The 17,991-nt window shown below is 42.7% G+C and overlaps 2 protein-coding genes across 2 annotated transcripts; both read left to right on the top strand.

Moving 5' to 3' along the window:
- Window positions 1-3,670: 3,670 nt before the first annotated feature.
- On the top strand, window positions 3,671-7,183 carry LOC131876879 (uncharacterized). Its single transcript, XM_059222395.1, has one exon. It carries the CDS (start codon window positions 3,681-3,683, stop codon window positions 7,023-7,025), a length of 3,345 nt encoding a protein of 1,114 aa, XP_059078378.1. The 5' UTR covers window positions 3,671-3,680; the 3' UTR covers window positions 7,026-7,183.
- Window positions 7,184-12,843: 5,660 nt separating this feature from the next.
- Window positions 12,844-17,777, top strand: LOC131876884 (serine proteinase stubble-like). Its single transcript, XM_059222410.1, has 6 exons — window positions 12,844-13,501; window positions 14,232-14,840; window positions 14,928-15,150; window positions 15,227-15,501; window positions 17,081-17,235; window positions 17,524-17,777. Exons 1-6 carry the CDS (start codon window positions 13,372-13,374, stop codon window positions 17,725-17,727), a joined length of 1,596 nt encoding a protein of 531 aa, XP_059078393.1. The 5' UTR covers window positions 12,844-13,371; the 3' UTR covers window positions 17,728-17,777.
- The last annotated feature ends 214 nt before the right edge of the window (window positions 17,778-17,991 follow it).

Genomic DNA, 17,991 nt, shown 5'->3' with positions numbered 1-17,991 from the left:
GGCCTTTTGTTGAATAGACTTCATGACATTGAGATCCAAAGCAAGGTTCTCAATTGGATAAGAAGCTTCATTCATGATAGGAAGCAATTGTTAGGGTTGAGGGATCCCTTAGTGATATACATGATGTCAAGTCAGATGTTCCCCAAGGCTCCATCTTCTCCATCCTTTTTAGAATATTCGTTGCCCTGCTTCAAAAGCTTAGTATTACTGCATGGTCTTTTGGTTAACAGGCTTCATGAGATTGGGATCCAAGGCAAGGTTCTCAATTGGTTAAGGAGTTTCATTTCTGGTAGGAACTAATTGGTTAAGGTTAAGGGATCCCTTAGTGACACACATGTTGTCAAGTCGGGTGTTCCACAGGGTTCCATTTTGGGTCTTCTCCTTTTCATCATCTTCATTGCTCCGCTTCAGAAGCTTGGCAGTAGTAACGTAAGAATCTTTTCCTATGCTGATGATACAAAATGGGTAGTTGGTAGGAATGGTCAGAATTCCGGTTGTCTGGTAGAGGTCCTAGACCAAATCTACTCTTAGGTTGCTGCGAGTAACATAGCACTGAATGAAATGATATTCCGCTCAATGACCTTTGGGTCGACGCCATTAGACACTCCATTATTAGATGATGAAGATAAGGACATTGAGCAGGTCTCATCCATGAAGGATTTAGCTGTAGTCCTCCAAGATAATGGAGAGTTCGATGAGCATATCCAGTTGAAAGTTGGTAAAGCGTTCCAAACATGTGGTTGGATATATCGCACGTTTAAGTCCAGAGATAGTATTACGATGCTAAGTCTGTACAAGTCGATTGTCCAGCCGCATCTTGAATATGCCTCGCCCATTTGAGCTCCAATTAGTTCAGCAGTTCTGTTTGCAAAAGCTTGAGCAGGTCAAAAGATGTTTTACTAGGAACATTGAGGATATGAGAGCGCTCTCGTATTGGGAGAGGTTACAAAGGCTGGTTGTACAGTATTCTGAGAAGGTACACAAGGTGTCTGATATTCTACGTTTTCAAAAGCATTCATGAGCTTTGTCCCAACCCAGGATTTAGGGTCAATTGTAGTGACCGTAGAGGCTTAACGTGCGTTTTGAGAGCACCTTCAAGCCCTCGAGAATCCAGGCTAGTTTAAACCATGAAGTCCAACTCTCATCTTTCTCGGGCTCCTTCATTGTTCAATTTGCTGCCTTCAAATATTCGTAGGGCGTATGTAGGCGTTGATCCAATAGCAGGATTTAAGCCAGACTTGGACAAGTTTTTGACGTAAATGCCCGATTAACCTTATATTCAAGGGTTAGCCAAATCAGCCAACTCTAATTCGTTGGTCGAACAAATAATATATATAAATCAAAGCTAAGTAAAATGAATAAATTTCTCTTCTTGAACTGCTGGGATTCCAATACCAGTAGCGGTAAGGAAATTCCCCCCCTCCAAAAAAAAGAATGAATGGTAATTCCCATTCATTCACCCGCACACAATGTTAGTAAAATTTTGCAAGAACAAATTCTTCAATTACGCATCCCAAATTACATCAAAGTACTATTTGTAAAGACGTCAAATTTTATTATTTAAAAATATTGATACACAAATATACCTACCACGAAAATAAGTAAACAAAATCTGCCTTGTAACACAATGAGGGCCGCAAGGCCTCCCAAGGTTCAGTGAGTGGTTAACATCATACTGGTTTTGTATTTCACATACAATGGTATTATTTATAAGGGATTGGAGCTAATGCAGTTGCTCGAATTAGCATCTCGCTACACCTTCCCCCCAGATCAAAGATCTCACAAAGATCAATAAGGTCCTTGCATTCCGCGCAGATGCACTAATCGCAGGAGCCGTACTCTAATCACAACGATAACCCATGGCATTGCACCATCAAGGGCTCACAGAAGGACCGAATCACAGATCCTCCCATCGCAACGGCTTGTCAGATGGTTTCAACTCGCACCATAGAAGCCAATGAGGGGGCTGAATCCACGGACTCCCCAGATCCAACACTGGGTGGAATTTTACTCCAATCGCAGGAGTCACGCCCTATTCTCCATGACCACACAACATGGAACCTTTCTCCCATCGCAGGATCATCCAACCGATTCTCTTTGACCACCAGATCGTTCCCACAACCACGGAATCGCACCATGGAGCGTCCACGGGAGGATCGAATCCACAATCCTTCCCCGATCAACAAAGGTCCAGGAATCCGTCTCTCCCTCGCATCTCACGAAAGGAGTTGGTTTGTGATCCGTGGGGTTTCAGACACTGGCGCGAAATCCGCTCACCCCTTGCCTAGCCATACCTACTCCCGCTACGGACCCCACTGCTGCCACCAAGTAACACAATAAGGGCCGCAAGGCCACTCAAGGTGCAGTGAGTAGATTGATTAATATCATAATGGTTTTGTAGTTCACATACAACGGTATTGATAAGGGATTGGAGCTAACCCAGGAGCTCGAATTAGCATCTCGCTACAGCTTACAATTTTCAAATTTACTGGCAGATTTTTTATAAAAAACAGAATTCGCATGATCGTCACGATTGATCAGGTATCGAACTGTTTAGGGAGATGCAAGAGTTCTTTATTTTCCAGTAAGTTCCGTTTTTAGAACAATCCAAAAAAAGTTTCCTTTTCCCAGTCGTCGTCTTTGAATATTTGTATTGAAGAGAGCAATTGTGTCATCGTGCAATTAGCGTCGATCATTCATGGCATCTCTCCATCTCCCCTTCGAGAATAAAGAGTGTAAACAGCAACACTATGAAATAAACTAGAGAAATAAACAAAGGAGATCATGATGGGTTCTCAAGCTTGGAATCGATCCGGCGAACGTCGTTCACGTTGACTCTTCCTTCTGGGAACGGCGTCCTCAGATTGATCGTCTCCCAAATCAAAACCATTGGGAGCTCGACGGAGAAATCGAAGGTTGCGTTCCAACAAGCGGCCCGACGGAAATCGAGGAGATATCGTCGAGGAGATCGGTTGTCCACAACTTTAGTGTGCTTGTTCCAGCGATGCGTGATGGGATTTTGGACCAGGACGTGTTCGCCCAACGAAAGCTTCTTTTGAACCTGATCATCCTTAAGACGTTTGGAATCCACCGTCTCGGACTGAAGCTGGAATTCAGACAGAAATGCTCTCCAATGGACAGGCAATTTAGTACGCAGGGGACGACCAAATAGATGTTGTCCAGGGGACAAACCGTCGGAACGAGGTGTGTTCCGCAGTTCCATTAGTCCAGCCACAAATTCATCCGATCCCCACTCCCCTCCACACTTGGTCAGGAGATATTTCAAGCTCTGGACATTTGACTCTGCGTGGCCATTAGTTCAGAGGCGACGATGGCCTCCACACGATGCCCCATTGCTTGAAAAAAATCTTTTGCAACCGGTTGCATTATCCATGGACTTGGCTAGACTCGTCAACATAGGAGCTCTGCATTAGAGCACACGTCCAAAGTGCGTGCGTGGTGTCTCCATGGATGATTCGGGCCTCCTTAGTTTCAAACACCAAAACAAGCACGTTCTCCATTAACTGTTCTAAGCCTTTGACACCATCTGTGAACTCCATTCAAATCAATGCCTTTGAGTTCAGACCCGATGACGAGTTGCCTGGTCTGTCCCAAGAAGACCAACTGTTCCTAAAAAAATGCAAAGCTCAATCCACGAAAACTCCGAAGGTCATTGGGAAATGCCCTTGCCTTTCAAAGACCTGGATCCCGCTTTCCCATCCAATCAAGCAGCAGTATTCAGGAGAACCAAGAAAACCCTTGATCGGCTGAGGGAGGACCCTCTTCGAATATGGCCTTGCGTCCAGGCCATGCAAAAGAGTATTGACTCAAGGCATGTAGAAGTGGTACCAACAGAACAACTTCATCCCTCGCCAGGCCGAGCTTGGTGGCTGCCGGTGTTTCCTGTGACTCACCCAAAAAAGGGAAAGGTGAGGCTCGTCTGGGACAGCTCTGCAGTGTTCCACGGTGTGAGCCTCAATTCTGAGCTATTACAAGGCCCAGACCAAAACAACAAGCTCAAGGGAGTTCTTCTTCGATTCCGCGAGGGTGAAATTGGGTATATGGCCGATGTTAAGTCTATGTTCCACAGTTTCCACCTCAATGAAGAACACAGAGACTACCTTCGGTTTTATTGGTATAACGACAACGATCCCTTGAACGGGCTAGTCCAGTACCGGGCGAGGGTCCATATATTTGGAAATCGTCCCAGTCCAGCAATTGCCACCCTGGGCCTGCGACATTCCGTTCTTGCTGCTCCCGGGGCCTCTCAGCAAGTTCAGGAATTTATCAACCATCGGTTTTATGTGGATGATGGGCTTGGAACCTCTAACAAAGTGGAGGAGGCTGTGGGTACTCTCTTGGAAGCCAAGTCCGTTCTTGGGGCTTTTCACATCCGCCTCCACAAGATCGCCTCCAATAACCCAGCCGTCCTCGCCGCCTTTCCAGATAGCGAACAAGCCTCAGAATTGGTGAATATCGACATCAAAGACGCCCCTCTTCAGCGCACCCTCGGGGTAGCATGGAAGGTTGACGAAGACATCTTCAAAATTCAGGTGGACGTTCCAGAACGACCATTCACGCGCAGGGGCATTCTGTCAGTCATCAATTCACTGTACGACCCTTTGGGGTATGCAAGCCCCGTAGTCCTGACCGGGAGGCTACTCCAGAGATCTCTATTATCTCTACCGGCCTCACACTCTGCCGGAACACAGTCAGAAATCTGGGATCAACCCCTTCCACGAGAACGACTTACTGAATGGGTTGAGTGGCTATCTTCCTTAACTGATCTTAATCACCTAAAATTGCCAAGACGTTTAACCCCCGCGGGGTTTGGATCAGTGAAGAACCGCCATCTCCACGTCTTTGCAGACGCATCACCCGTGGCCATTGGATATGTCATTTATGTTCGCTCGGTTAGTTTATTTGATCAGATATCCGTCTCCTTTCTGACAGGCCACTCAAAGGTTTCCCCCAAAAACGTCAGCTCCATACCAAGATTGGAACTCTGCGCTGCTTTGGAGGCATCAACTGCGGCCTGCCAAGTCTTGGAAGAACTAACAATTGAATTTGATACTATCACCTTCTACACAGATAGCTTGGTGGTCCTTGGCTACTTGACAAATACCGAAAGACGCTTCAGTCGTTATGTATCAGGACGGTTGTCTGCCATTCTTTCATCCTGGAATGCTGACCAATGGCAATACATCAGAACCGACCTAAACCCGGCTGATATCGCCACGCGGGCATGCAATCCCAAGGGCCTTGCCCAGTCCAAATGGCTCAGCGGGCCACCCTTCTTGTGGGATTTTCAGTCTGTCAATCCCTCGTCCCCCCCCCCTCTACCAAGGGCTCTTCCAGAAACCGAAAAAGAAACGGAAGGCTTGGCATGTTTCACCACACTTGACTCTCCACCCCTCTTTCTTGGTTTGGTCTCAAGAGTTTCCTCATGGTCCCGTCAACTCAACTCAGTGGAGACTCTTTTGCGTGGGTGCCATGCCTGGCTAAAGCGGTCCAGAACAAGACTTTCTCCCACGTCAACTTCCGTGAAAATAAGCCCCTCTCGTAACTCTGCAAGAGTTCTGCTCATCAAGGAATCCCAGGCCTTTTGTTACGGCCCTGCTCTCAAAACAATTCAACAAGGGAAGTCTCTCTCCCTCAATCACTCCCTTTCCATGTTGTGCCCCATTGTCGATTCTGACGGCCTACTTCATGTGGGAGGTTGCCTCAAATGGTCTCTGGACGCTTATGAAACAAAACATCCCATCCTAATCCCAGAAAAATATCCGCTTCACGACTCCATTCTGGCTCACCACCACGCCAAAACCGGACATCAAGGGCGCCATCTCATCCATGCCAGTGTCCGAAGTGCAGGATATCATTCAGAAAACGGACGCGGTGCTATTCGGAACCTCTTGAAGAACTGCGTACTCTGCAGGCGCCTACGTGCAAGGCCAGAGGAACAACTGATGGCCGATTTTCCTGCTGACCGACTGGCCTGTTCTCCTCCGTTCACACACACTGGGCTCGACGTGTTTGGACCATTTCTAACTCAAGACGGCCACACAACTCGCCGGACCAAATCCGTACACAAAAACTGGGTTCTCCTTTGCACATGTCTAGTGTCCCGAGCAGTCCACGTGGAACTTCTTCCCGGCATGGATACTTCTAGCTTCCGCAATGCTCTCAGGAGGTTTCTGGCTATGCGTGGGCCTTGCCAGGTCATTCGAAGCGACCAGGGAACAAATATTATGGGTTCTCTAGGACAGGATACCAATGATCTGGACTTAGAAGCTGTCCAACAAGAACTGAGTGCCATGGAATGTGAATGGAAGTTGAATCCCCCTCATGCTTCGCACTTTGGAGGCTCATGGGAGCGCAAAATTGGGTCCGTGCGGCGAGTTTTAGAGGGAACCATGTGCCAATTGGGCCCCCAAAAGCTTTCTAGAGACGAGCTAGCTACCCTCTTATCTGAAGCTTGTGCCATCGTGAACTCGACCCCCTTGTGGAGCATTTCTCATGATCCTAATGACCCTTTTCCTCTCTCGCCATCCTCTCTGTTGAATCTCAAGGAAGACTGTTCCCTTCCTGGACTGGACTCATTTTCCCAAGCAGACATCCTAGCCTATGGGAAACGCAGGTGGCGGCGTGTCCAGTTTCTAGCCGACCAGTTTTGGACTCGGTGGAGAAGCCAGTACCTGGAAGCTCTCCAAGCAAGAAGAAAGTGGATTGTCCCTCGTCGGTCTCTCCAACCCGGAGATCTCGTGCTTCTCAAGAACAAGGCCGAGAAAAGGATGTCGTGGCCGCTCTGTCTCATTCAAGAAACAAAAGTTAGCAAGGATGGGCTGGTGAGGTCGGTAATCGTCAAACGAATGGACGCCACTAGTGCTGGCATTGCCAAGCCCCGATTTTATGAGCGACCCATCTCTCAAATTGTGTTGATCACTCCACAAGAAAGCGCCTTCTCCGGGGCGGGCAGTGTTCTGTCGAGCAAGCTCCCTTTCGATCACCCTGTCACCCATTCGTAATTTCCGAAGCAGCTTTACGGTCACCCTCTCGGGTTCTTCTTCAGCTGTTCACTTTTCCAAACGATTTACCACATGTCAGATATGTTTGATGGAAAGAGGCACGCTTTCACCGTAATCTTACAAATTATAATATAATACTGTTCGTCAAATCGCCTGAAGTTCTGTGTCGTGTTTTTGTAAGCTGGCTGTCCCTAGATCCCGGTGGTCTACTCAGCACAATGATAAATTATCAAAAGCCATTTTCTACCACCTGGCAAAAAATGGTGGCAGAAAGTGGCAGAAATTGGTGCAAAATAAGTGGCAGAAAAGGGCAGAAAATGGCGGAAAATAGCAAAAAATAGAAATAATTATATAATTTTGAATCAACTTTTTCCAGTATTTATAGACACTTCCGTTACTTTTTAAGCCTACCTGAATGCTAGACACGCTGGGATGTTTTTTTGGCATCAAATGTGAGATAGCAACCACTAAACGTCACTTGAGTGTAATGGAGTTTGGAGTTTGTCACTGCAGTCATTCCGAGTCAGGATTGCCATTGGCCTAGATTTTTTTGAGTCAAAATGACGACAAATGCATTCAAAAAAGTTATATCGTATTCAATAGCCATTTTGATGACGATGAAAAGGACTGTACTTGTGGCTAGGGCTTGGATACTGCCAGTGGTCTATGGATACTGCTATCAATTCAATCAAACCCCTATACATTTTGCATTTCAGCCAATGCTATACCAATTTGCTTTTTACCAAAGGGCACAAGAAAAACTTACCCAAACCCTATCATTTTTCTTGTCCTTGACACCTTTTAGAATCAATATTCTAACCACCAGCGGCCATTTTTGACCACCTTCCAGTAAATTTCTGCCATTTTCTGCCACTTGTGGCAGAAATGGGCAGAAATTCGATCAATCTCGAGTTTTCCCATCGCGTGGGTGTGGCTCTTTGGGAGGATTAGGCAAGGGCTTCTAGAGATGTCGGCTGCATATGGAAGCAAAAATTATTATCTCCTACACCCTTCACTTTAATCCAAATAAGCACAACATGCTACCACAAGATCTTGTTGAATAGATGAATTTGGCCAAGTTTGAGCCCAAAACTATGCTTAGGGAACTCAGGAGATAAGTTCAAATTTTTTTTGGAAACAGTACATGAAATTCGAATTTTCGGCCTTGTCTTGGTCAGCTACACTACTAGGGATGAAAAATCATCAATTGAAATTTTGACCAGGTGGCAGAACATGGTGGTAGAAAGTGGCAGATATTCCTTCAAAGTGGATTTTTGCCAACGAGGATGTAACTTGAATGGGAAATTATTAAAAGCCATTTTTGACCACGTGACAGAAAATGGTGGCAGAAAGTGGAAAAAATTCCATCAAAGTCGAATTTTGCCATCGTTGTCTGTGGCCTTTCCTCTTTCACTTAGGCTAACTATGGAGTATGTCAGTATTGGAGTGGAAAGCTCAAAAGAAGTATGCACGTATTCTAGGGAGGTTTAACTGAAAATTATGGACGTACCTCGACCAAGACTAGGCATAATAAAAAGCCAATTTAGCCGCAAATACCTTTAGGCTGTCTGTCGAAACACTTTGGTCCGATTTGTTAGTCAAGATTTCCGGGCTGCCAGGCATATGTTGAAAATTGCGTTTTCTTGAGCTGCAAGACAGCTATGGACAAGGCGAACCTACAACATGGCAAGACTAATGTCATGATGACTAGTCTTGGTCATCGAGGTATGTCCATAATTTTCAGTGGTCTATGAGTAGAGCCATGTGTTCCTCCTAATCAGATGCACTCGGTTGTGAGAGTGCTCAATGAATTTCATCATGCTCAAGCACTTGATAAGGGGTAACGCAAAGCTGAAACGTCTTCTAGCGAGGTTTCAGAGAGCTTTCCTCTCCAGTACCAGTACTCCATGGGCTAACTTGCATTGGGGACCCCCATTTTCAAATCACTATAAAATTGTCTAAAAGTTGTAGTTTTTTTAATTGTGACAATGTTTCACGACATTGGTTTGATAAAATGGGAACATTTTGAAGCTCAATCATCCTTTCACCATAGGAAGACCACTTTCCAAGAATCCAGTACTTTGAACGTTAGATGGCGTTGAACTTGAAAGCCCTCGTTGACTCTAAAGCATAGATAGGGATGCCGCTCAGGGATGCTTTTGAAAAAGTACAGGATCAAATTCCTAATGTATCTTCCCTGTTTTTAGTGAAACATGTTTTGCCTTAGTTGACAATTTGCAAACCTGCTGAACTAGTTGGAGCCCAAATGGGCGAGTCTTATCCAAGATGTGGCTGAATAATCGACTTGTACAGAGTTAGCATTGTAATACTAACTCTGGACTTGAATGCCCGATGTGTTCGAACATTCGTTTGAATAGCTTTACACACTTTTAATTGAACCTGGAGAACTGATTTCAAATCCATCATGAATAATCCTTCTCAAAATAACTCCCTCCATTCTCAACAAATGGAGTGTGCTATGGTGTAGACTTAAAGATCATTGAACGAAATTTCATTCCGTTCAAATTCATCGTATCCAGCACCTCTCCCAGATTACTTCGATGCAAAAGATCAAAGTTAGTTTTGGAAATTGTTTTCTTAACATACCCTCAATTATCGCAATGATTTCATCACATTGAAGGATTCAGGTGTGCTCTAAATTCGTTGTTACTAATAGACTTGGGAATCAGCATCTTTTCAAAGGACTCCCAAGACATTTTTGAGCGTTTTTTCCTAAAAGACTCGATTCATTTTCCGGGACTGATTTACCATTAAATCTTCTCCTGATTTTGCCTTGCCATCTATTGCACAATTCGATTATTCTCAAAATTGAGATAAGTGTTGCTTGTCTCTTTGGATTCAAAGTTTAAACGTTTCGATTTTTAGATGGCAGGATAAAAACATCCGGGTTAAGTGCCATCGGGTGTCAGATTATCGTGAGCATTGTTAATTTTGATCACATCAAAGTACATTTGTTTAAAAATGTAGGAGTTACGGCCCAAAATCAATAAGTCGGAAAACATAACTTAATTATATATAGATATACACCTGACGGTAGTCCTAGAATGTGGCCTTGCCAATAAATGTACTTCAAAATTTAGGCAATATGGTAGAAGTGACAAAAACGGATGACACATGCGAGCGAAACCTTTGTCATTGCCAACCAATTTCGATATCGATCCAAACGAATTAAACATTTGTTGAGTTCCTTGTGTTTATACTTTATCACTGCTACGACCAATCGGCAAACACGAATGCTACAAAATTACAAATTGCGACAAGTACTTGAAAAGTATTCGCTTATGAGAAAAGGAATGGAGAGGAAACAATCAATTCATCTTCAAAATTTTAACCTTAATTTGAGTTTGGTTTTGCAAGGCATTAGCGACGTTAGTATCGACCTTTTCGCCAACATATCTTTCAAGTTCATCATCTTTGATTGCCATTAATTGATCATGATCGTTCACGGGAATAAACTGTTGTACCATGACCTGGCCACAAGCAAGCACTTGGCAATTCAATCTTTCTCTGTACTTGGGGGCTTTTGTTTTCAAGAAAAGCTTTGCTAAAACTAAAACACCACAATTCCTTTCCCAGCCAATGTGTTGCTTCATCTATCAAGTATATGGAATAATTTCCAATTTGGAATGATTGGCAAATTTACTAGTTCCCATCAGCCGGCAACACCTCATTGAAACTTAGATTCCCTTATCATTCACTTAAGAAGAAGCGAACGAACAACGAGAAAGTAGAAATTATTTAAAAAAAAAACAATTGTATTGAGTCAATGGGAAGTGAAATTGCCTCGCTTGATGAAAAATTAAAAGTCACGCCTGAGGTGTACAAAACATTCGCCCTCACTTTGTCTCAGTCCAGTGATCGGCTCCTTTCTGGCGATTGAATCAAGTTCACGAACGCTGCGCTACAAATCATTCACAAAATGGCCCCATCAGGCCATTGTGAATTGAGGCAAACCCTGCTTTCGAACTAAGATTTATGGGCATCAACAACTATGACAATTCATCATGACTTTGAGCTTGGATCATCTCCATGCAGATGGCCAACATCCAACAATATTTTCTTCCAATTTCAAGATGGGACGTCGACAAGGTCAATTCATAACCCATGGCTTTCAGCTTTAACAGAGTTGTCGTTGAGAATGCCAAACGATGAACACTGTATCGTCCCTTTTTCATGTTTTCTCTTCCAGAAAAGTGTTGATAAGGGTCGGAACCATAAGGTATGATTTGTGTCAAAGTAATTTTTTGCAACTTTTGAATTAGTTACTAGTGCTGGGGCCTTTGATTTCTTAGCTTCTTGCTGGACTCGAGTCCAGAAAAAGAACTTTAAGTACAGTCAGGTTAAGCAAAAAGGCACGTCTTGCAACATTCTAACAAAAAACAACGTTCATGAGTCCAGACTCGAGTCCTTTCTAACAGACTCGAGAGCACTTGGACTCGAGTCTGGACCCTAGAATGCACTATTAGCTACAAAAACGTGGAAATTGGTTTAAATTTAGGGCAACAAAAAATGCAATGTCAATGTAAACCCGTATCTACCACTCATGGGCACAAGATCATATTGCAAGATCCTTTGAAATCATAACATTCCTTATGGAAAAAAATGATTGTAAATTTCCTAGAATTTCATTTTGAGATAATTTAAAACATTAGTGTGCGGACAGAAGAGGGTAAAATATAGTGTTGGGGCGAGTCCGCCAGAAGTCGGACTCGTTCATTTCTTATCAAGGCCAACCAACATATGTACCCTCTACAAGATATGACGAAAATAAAGCACCATTTTGAAGATTTACCATTTTGGTGTTCCAAAAATTAGAGCACCAATTTTTGTGTCAAGTTTTTTATTCTTCATTTTGTCCATTCACAGTAGAGGTAAATTCTGGTGTAAATAAATCTAAATCGTTGGGACTACTTTTAGATTCTGAATAGTTGTCGTGCAACGGCTCTCTTCCAGTACACTACATGAAACGGGTTTATACGAATAGTCTGAGCTTTTGGGCTAACTTGTAGGTAGATCAAACGAAATACTCCCCGACTCATCCAAAGCATACCCAGTATCATACCAGAAGCTACAATAAAGAAAGCGTTTGTGTCAAGGACAAACCAGTTATTTGACGCGTGTGAAAACAGAACCTTTTTACGACTATAATGGGGTTAAAAGAGTCATTTCCATCCAGGTGGTGGAAACAGTCAACGAAAATGGAAGGAATAAGTGTCCGTTCAGGCTGAAATCCAGAGACGGCGAGATCACTTCGATTGCGTAGGGCAGGATAATGTACCAAATACATTCTATTTGCTAAGCAGTTCCTTCTTCAATTTCATCCCTGAAATGACAAAAGTCCTTTCATTTCACCCAGAAAAATTTGAGGGAAGTTATTTTGGCCAAAAATGGTCGAAATAGTCAAATACTTAATTTCAACCTGAAACAAAATACCGACCCCTAGTTGTCACCCCGTACTTCAATGGCATTTGATTTGGAAAGCGTGTTGAGAAAGTAGCCCGGGGCTGAGGTGAGTTAGATTAGAGCTCTTTGCTTACGTTTGGGATTTTGTCGAGTGTCTGTGAAGCCCTCTCGGATGGATAGATACATAGATAGAAAACAATGGAGTGGTGCTTGCTTGTTGCGTCAATCTTCGTTCGTTTTCTTCCCTCTTTCGGTCTTTCTGTCTTTCGGTCGTTCTGTGTGTCTGTCTCTTTCACAGTCGCCCTGCCCGCCCTCTCTGTCCCCGCGTACGGGAGAACGAACGAACGAAAGAATGAAACATGCAGTGAATGGGTCCTGAATGACGGTCGATGCTCCGAATAAGTCAAACTGCCAACCACTCCTTCGTTCACTTTGTCAAGATCAACAGTGGCTAGTTGACTCTAGCCAGGCATCGCTCACACATTGAGTAGAACAGCCGTATTGGAGTTGCAAATGCTGGAAGATTTCCACTCCAAAGCAAAAGGATTCTTGGACATCTTGAAGAAAGTGAATTTCGCTAGACCAAGCCATTAAATAACGTCAAGGGTTTAGTTCGAGCAATTATCATTAGCCATCAATATCATCATAATTACACATATACGCTCACATAGTTTCTCAATCCAGAGATGTAATAGTCATTTTTGCAAGCCACCGTTTCACATTTCTCGGCCATCTTGACTTCATTCGACCACTGACTTCGGCGTTCACGTGATTATTTCCACACCTTCTCTAACAACAATTTGTCATTTTCTTGTGCCTTGAACGTCCTTTGCCGTGCGTGGATAATCATTGATCAAAGTGCCTCGCTCGAGTCCTGGTTTATCACTCTCATCGCGAGTGGTGATTGTGATAGTTTTTCAACATGGATACCCTTGGTCCTCACTTCCAATCCCTTTCTTGGAGTGTCTTGCTTCTTTGGCAAATTGCTTCTGGGCTATTGAGCATCGCAGGAGCAAGTCTTTCACCGCTAAATCTATTTGCCCTCCCTCAAGGTAAGCAAAAAGACACAATCAGAAAAATCCCAAGGTATCTTGAGTCCTTGAGAGGAGGATGAATACACACACGTATGTTTGTCAAATTGAGTGATGGATAAATTTTGACCTGAAAATATATCTCAGTGTTGGTTTTGGGCTTGATCGGTCGGTGCTTAAGCTTGGCAGATAATCGTGGGCGTCGATTTTACGATGTGAAAGACATTGTTCAATTCTGAGCTCTCAAATCTCACGATCTCAATGGATGGAAACGGCAAACACTCGGATCTAGTGGGTAATCTCAATTACGAGAACATACGAACAAAGAAAATATTTCGCCACACATGAGCGAAAGGGAAGTATCGTCTTTCTCCTTTTGTTCCTTTCTAAGCTGAAGGAGATTCCCTTTCATACGTACCATATTTCTCTGTTCTCATAGCTCTCAACTGGAATAAAACAGGAAGAAGCATCAGACTGTTTGAAATGCATTGAAAACCATCCTAATAATTAGGTCCTGGCTCATGGTACTTTCTTGTGGGCAATAAGACGCATCTAAAGTCTTCAAATATCTTAGGTATTTCATGATCTTAATACTTAATTAAGATCATATCCAAAGCTTAACGCACTACTTCAACGGGGTTGAATTATTCACAAATAGCTATGGCCAAATATCAACTTCGTTTTGGCCAGTAGCATGTCCACTCCGGAGCGAGTAAACTGAATCTTGGTTTCCTCCAATGGCTGCTTTCAGATGAATGGAATTACCAGTCGTGTGAAAGCCAAGGATTGGCTGGAATTTGCATCTTTTCTATGGCATGTTCATTCAGTGGAGGAGAACATATCGGAATTTGTCAGGATAGATTCTACTTCGGAAGCTGTTGTAAAATCGATAATTCAAGTAACGGCACAGCAACCTTGTCACCATCAACAACAAAGCCAATGCTTGTTTCTTCGACACCCTCGACAATGTCAGAACAAGACAGTGTAGCTCAAACGACCCGCCCAATCGTAGTACCAACCGCCACCACCATCACAAACACCGCTGACAAGAATATCAACCACAACAACAACAATACATTTGGGCTAACAACAACCACATTGCCATCTTCTGGCATTACATGGGCTTCCTCCTTGGTTTGGTCAAGCACTGAATCATCTGTCCCATCAATATGGCTTTCACCCAGCAATTCCTCTTCATCGACGACAACCGTTCCAGTGACCACCCTTCTGCCTGCGACCGATTCTGTGGCCTCAACAACTCTTGGAACAAGTTCAAACATCTTCCCTGAACACAATATCGATAATAACTTCACCCTTTCCAATGAGATCTTAAACACTCCTCATCACCATGACGAACAAGGTTAGTGACTTGTTGGCATAAGGTATTGACGACCTCGAACGGTTGGAAAATTCTGCCAATAATCCCCCCTATCTCTTCACGATTTAGTGGACGTGATTTGTGGCATCCGTTCCCAGCTCACACCTCAAAAAATGCGCAAAGGCGGGCAACGCAGGAGTCGAATCGTGGGTGGGAATCCGTCTTCGTTCGGGGCGTGGCCGTGGCATGTTGCCTTGGAAATCAAGTACCCCGGGGGTAGAACCAGACATCGTTGTGGAGGAGTTCTTTTAAATTCTCGCTGGGTGGCAACAGCAGCTCATTGTGTGCATGTGTGAGTATCTGGAATCAAATGAGGCAATCTTCAACCTTCCCAAGGCTTGGATTATCTTATGTGTGGACCATTGCAGATACTCCGAAACGGACATTTCTCTCCGGTTGGGTGATTATGACAAGACCAATTCTTTATTCGAACCTCTGCCCCACGTTGAACGAGAAGTTGAAACCATCTACGAGCACGTTGACTTTGATCCTCTGACCTATGAGTTTGACATTGCTTTACTATTCATGAAGCAGGCGGCTCCATTTACAGATCACATCTCGCCAATTTGCTTACCAGATGGAAATCTCAAAGATATAGAAGGATCGAATGCTTATATAGCCGGTTGGGGAACGCTTTTTGAAGGTAAGGTGTTTTTCAGGCTGTTTTATTTATGTTCTTTGCTTGTCTTCCTGTTGGCTTGTCTGTTCTTTAGTAGCATTAATTTCCTGATTACTACGTTTTACAAAATAACGTATTGAACATTCTTGGAATCATGGAATCGTTTCCTTGGTCAAGGACTCTAAAGAGAGGAAACGACACGGCTTTCCCCTGACCGCCAAGTTAGGCCATTGCGTTGAATCAAGACAGTAACTCTATTAGCAATTAAACAAGATTATCCATACTCTATAGAACATTTAAGTGTTATTAACTAAATAATGATCTCTTTGTCATGCAACTCTGTTCATTTACTAAATATTTCTGTATTAATTTTGAAAGTCAGAGGAATAAATGAAATACCCATGAACATCAAATTAATCAAAAACAATCAAATTGTCTTTCAAATCAGTGAAAAATTGCAAAAAAATGGCTCAAAAACACGCCCAGATAGAAAATCAACAAGAATCATTTTACTAATTAATGAGGAACTTACACTGGCAAAATATAAAAGAAATGCATGCAATTTCTAATAAAAGTACATGTACATAAATGTTAACATATTAGAATATTTGGGATGAACAATTGATAATTTATTTTAACCTAGACATTCGACAAAAAAAACATCAGGCATTGGTGAAAAATGAATGAGTTATCTTTCAGTAGAGTTTAAATTTCTACTTACTAGGAAGTTTGCATAAAAGGCAGGCATTATTTAAGGGGCACATAGTAGAACCAAAGTACAGTACACTAGATTTCAATTTGAACTTTGGACTCCAATAAATTGATTATTTTGCAAAAACATCCAAAATAGTCAAATAAAACAGGTGTCATATATATCTCTTAACACATATATATCATTCCATGATTATGAAACGTCCAAATGAGTTTAAAGAATGATACGCAACCCAGAGCTACAGTATTTCTACTCTTGAATTGAGGGCCATTCACAGAGTGAGAACCATAGTTTCATAACAAGTTCACCAAATTACTTTAAATTTGGTCAAGATGTTTCTGAAACAAACGAACCGTTTCTGAAACAAAGTTTATGTAAATAATTAAAAAAGAAAAGTCTTTATTGTGAGAGTTTTCTCATTGGATCCGTTATCTTTTTACAATATTACAATTTATACAATGCAGCATGATTGAGTCTTGTCCCATTCTGGGTTCAAGGATATCATATATATCATTAGCAAAAAATTATTGACTGATTATGTTTAGAGCAAATTCTTGCGTTATCATGAAAACCTAATTAGCACTTTTCAGTTGTACTTTAAGACATTTTTTTTAGGTCATTTTAAGTATATTTACATGCCTGGTTTGACGCACATACCATCAATGCTTACAAAAATGATATTAATCATATATTTTGTTCCAAACTTATGCCAATAATTGACATTATAATATTTCTCAAGCTAAAGTTTAGGCCTTAGTTGGCGAGAGAGGTTTGGTGATTACAAAAAAGTGGCGTTTCCTTGCTTTAGTGTCCTTGCCTTGGTGCATTTCCTCCCCATTTCGTCACCACCCAAGTTGACTGTGTTTGAAAAGCAGGTTTGGTGCTTTTCAGGTGGGCCCAAGCCGGATCAACTTCAAGAGGTCTCAGTGCCGGTAATTGGCCATGAAAAATGTATGGATATCTTTAAATTGGCTGGATTAGACGAGAAACTTACAGACGTTTTTATTTGCGCTGGATTCCGAGAGGGGGGCAAAGATGCCTGTGAGGTAAGAAATATTGCGTCCCTTACCAAGCAGACCTTGTCGGAATATCTTAAATGTCATGTTCAAGGACTTCACAATCGTTTGTTCTACTTGTCAGTCCAATCAAGTTTCAATCGAAGGATCTGTTTGGACGATCCACCTACAAGTCAAGTGAAACTCTAAGTCAGAACTCCATATCTTGGTCAAGGGTAGCGAGATGGACCTAGAACGATTGTGATCACCTCGTTAATGCTATAGCTTTGTCATAAGAATGTGTTCGAGGACTTACGTTTTGGGCAATTTTCCTTTTAGGGTGACAGTGGAGGGCCCCTAATGATTCAAGAAGAAAACACAAATAGATGGACCTTGGCTGGTCTAATCAGCTGGGGAAATGGATGTGGAGAGAAATATCAGCCGGGTGTTTACACCAACGTCTTCAAATTTTTGAACTGGATTCACAAGACAATGAGAAAAGAAACTCGCCTTGATACCAGGGCAAGGCGCAAGCATATTTAATGCATCTAAAATACAAATTGTGATACATACATATCATTTTATACTTTTAAGCAAGTCTCACAACTTTCATTTGCAACCTAACGTCGTTTTCGAGGTCTAATATGACCGGAGTTTATTTTGATTCTTGGTGATTTGACGTTATGTTATCCTTCAGCGTTCGGAATTATACCCTGAAATGTCTCTCCAGAAAGTTGGGATTTAGTGATTTTGTCACAGTGCTTAAACGATAAGTTGTTCAGCGAATATTATCTTGATGTGTTTGGC

Source organism: Tigriopus californicus, chromosome 1, assembly GCF_007210705.1.
Source record: "Tigriopus californicus strain San Diego chromosome 1, Tcal_SD_v2.1, whole genome shotgun sequence".
NCBI lineage: Eukaryota > Metazoa > Arthropoda > Copepoda > Harpacticoida > Harpacticidae > Tigriopus > Tigriopus californicus.
Note: the sequence above shows the minus strand (reverse complement) of the source record. Positions and strands in the feature narration are given on the sequence as shown.

What these genes read in the sequence shown, in the direction of transcription:
- LOC131876884 (XM_059222410.1), top strand. Translation starts at nt 13,372, where the DNA reads ATGGATACCCTTGGTCCTCACTTCCAATCCCTTTCTTGGAGTGTCTTG. An exon ending in TCTATTTGCCCTCCCTCAAG is followed by an intron (nt 13,502 to 14,231) that starts GTAAGCAAAAAG and finishes GGCTGCTTTCAG; the next exon opens with ATGAATGGAATTACCAGTCG. An exon ending in GGGGCAAAGATGCCTGTGAG is followed by an intron (nt 17,236 to 17,523) that starts GTAAGAAATATT and finishes TTTTCCTTTTAG; the next exon opens with GGTGACAGTGGAGGGCCCCT.
- LOC131876879 (XM_059222395.1), top strand. Translation starts at nt 3,681, where the DNA reads ATGCCCTTGCCTTTCAAAGACCTGGATCCCGCTTTCCCATCCAATCAA.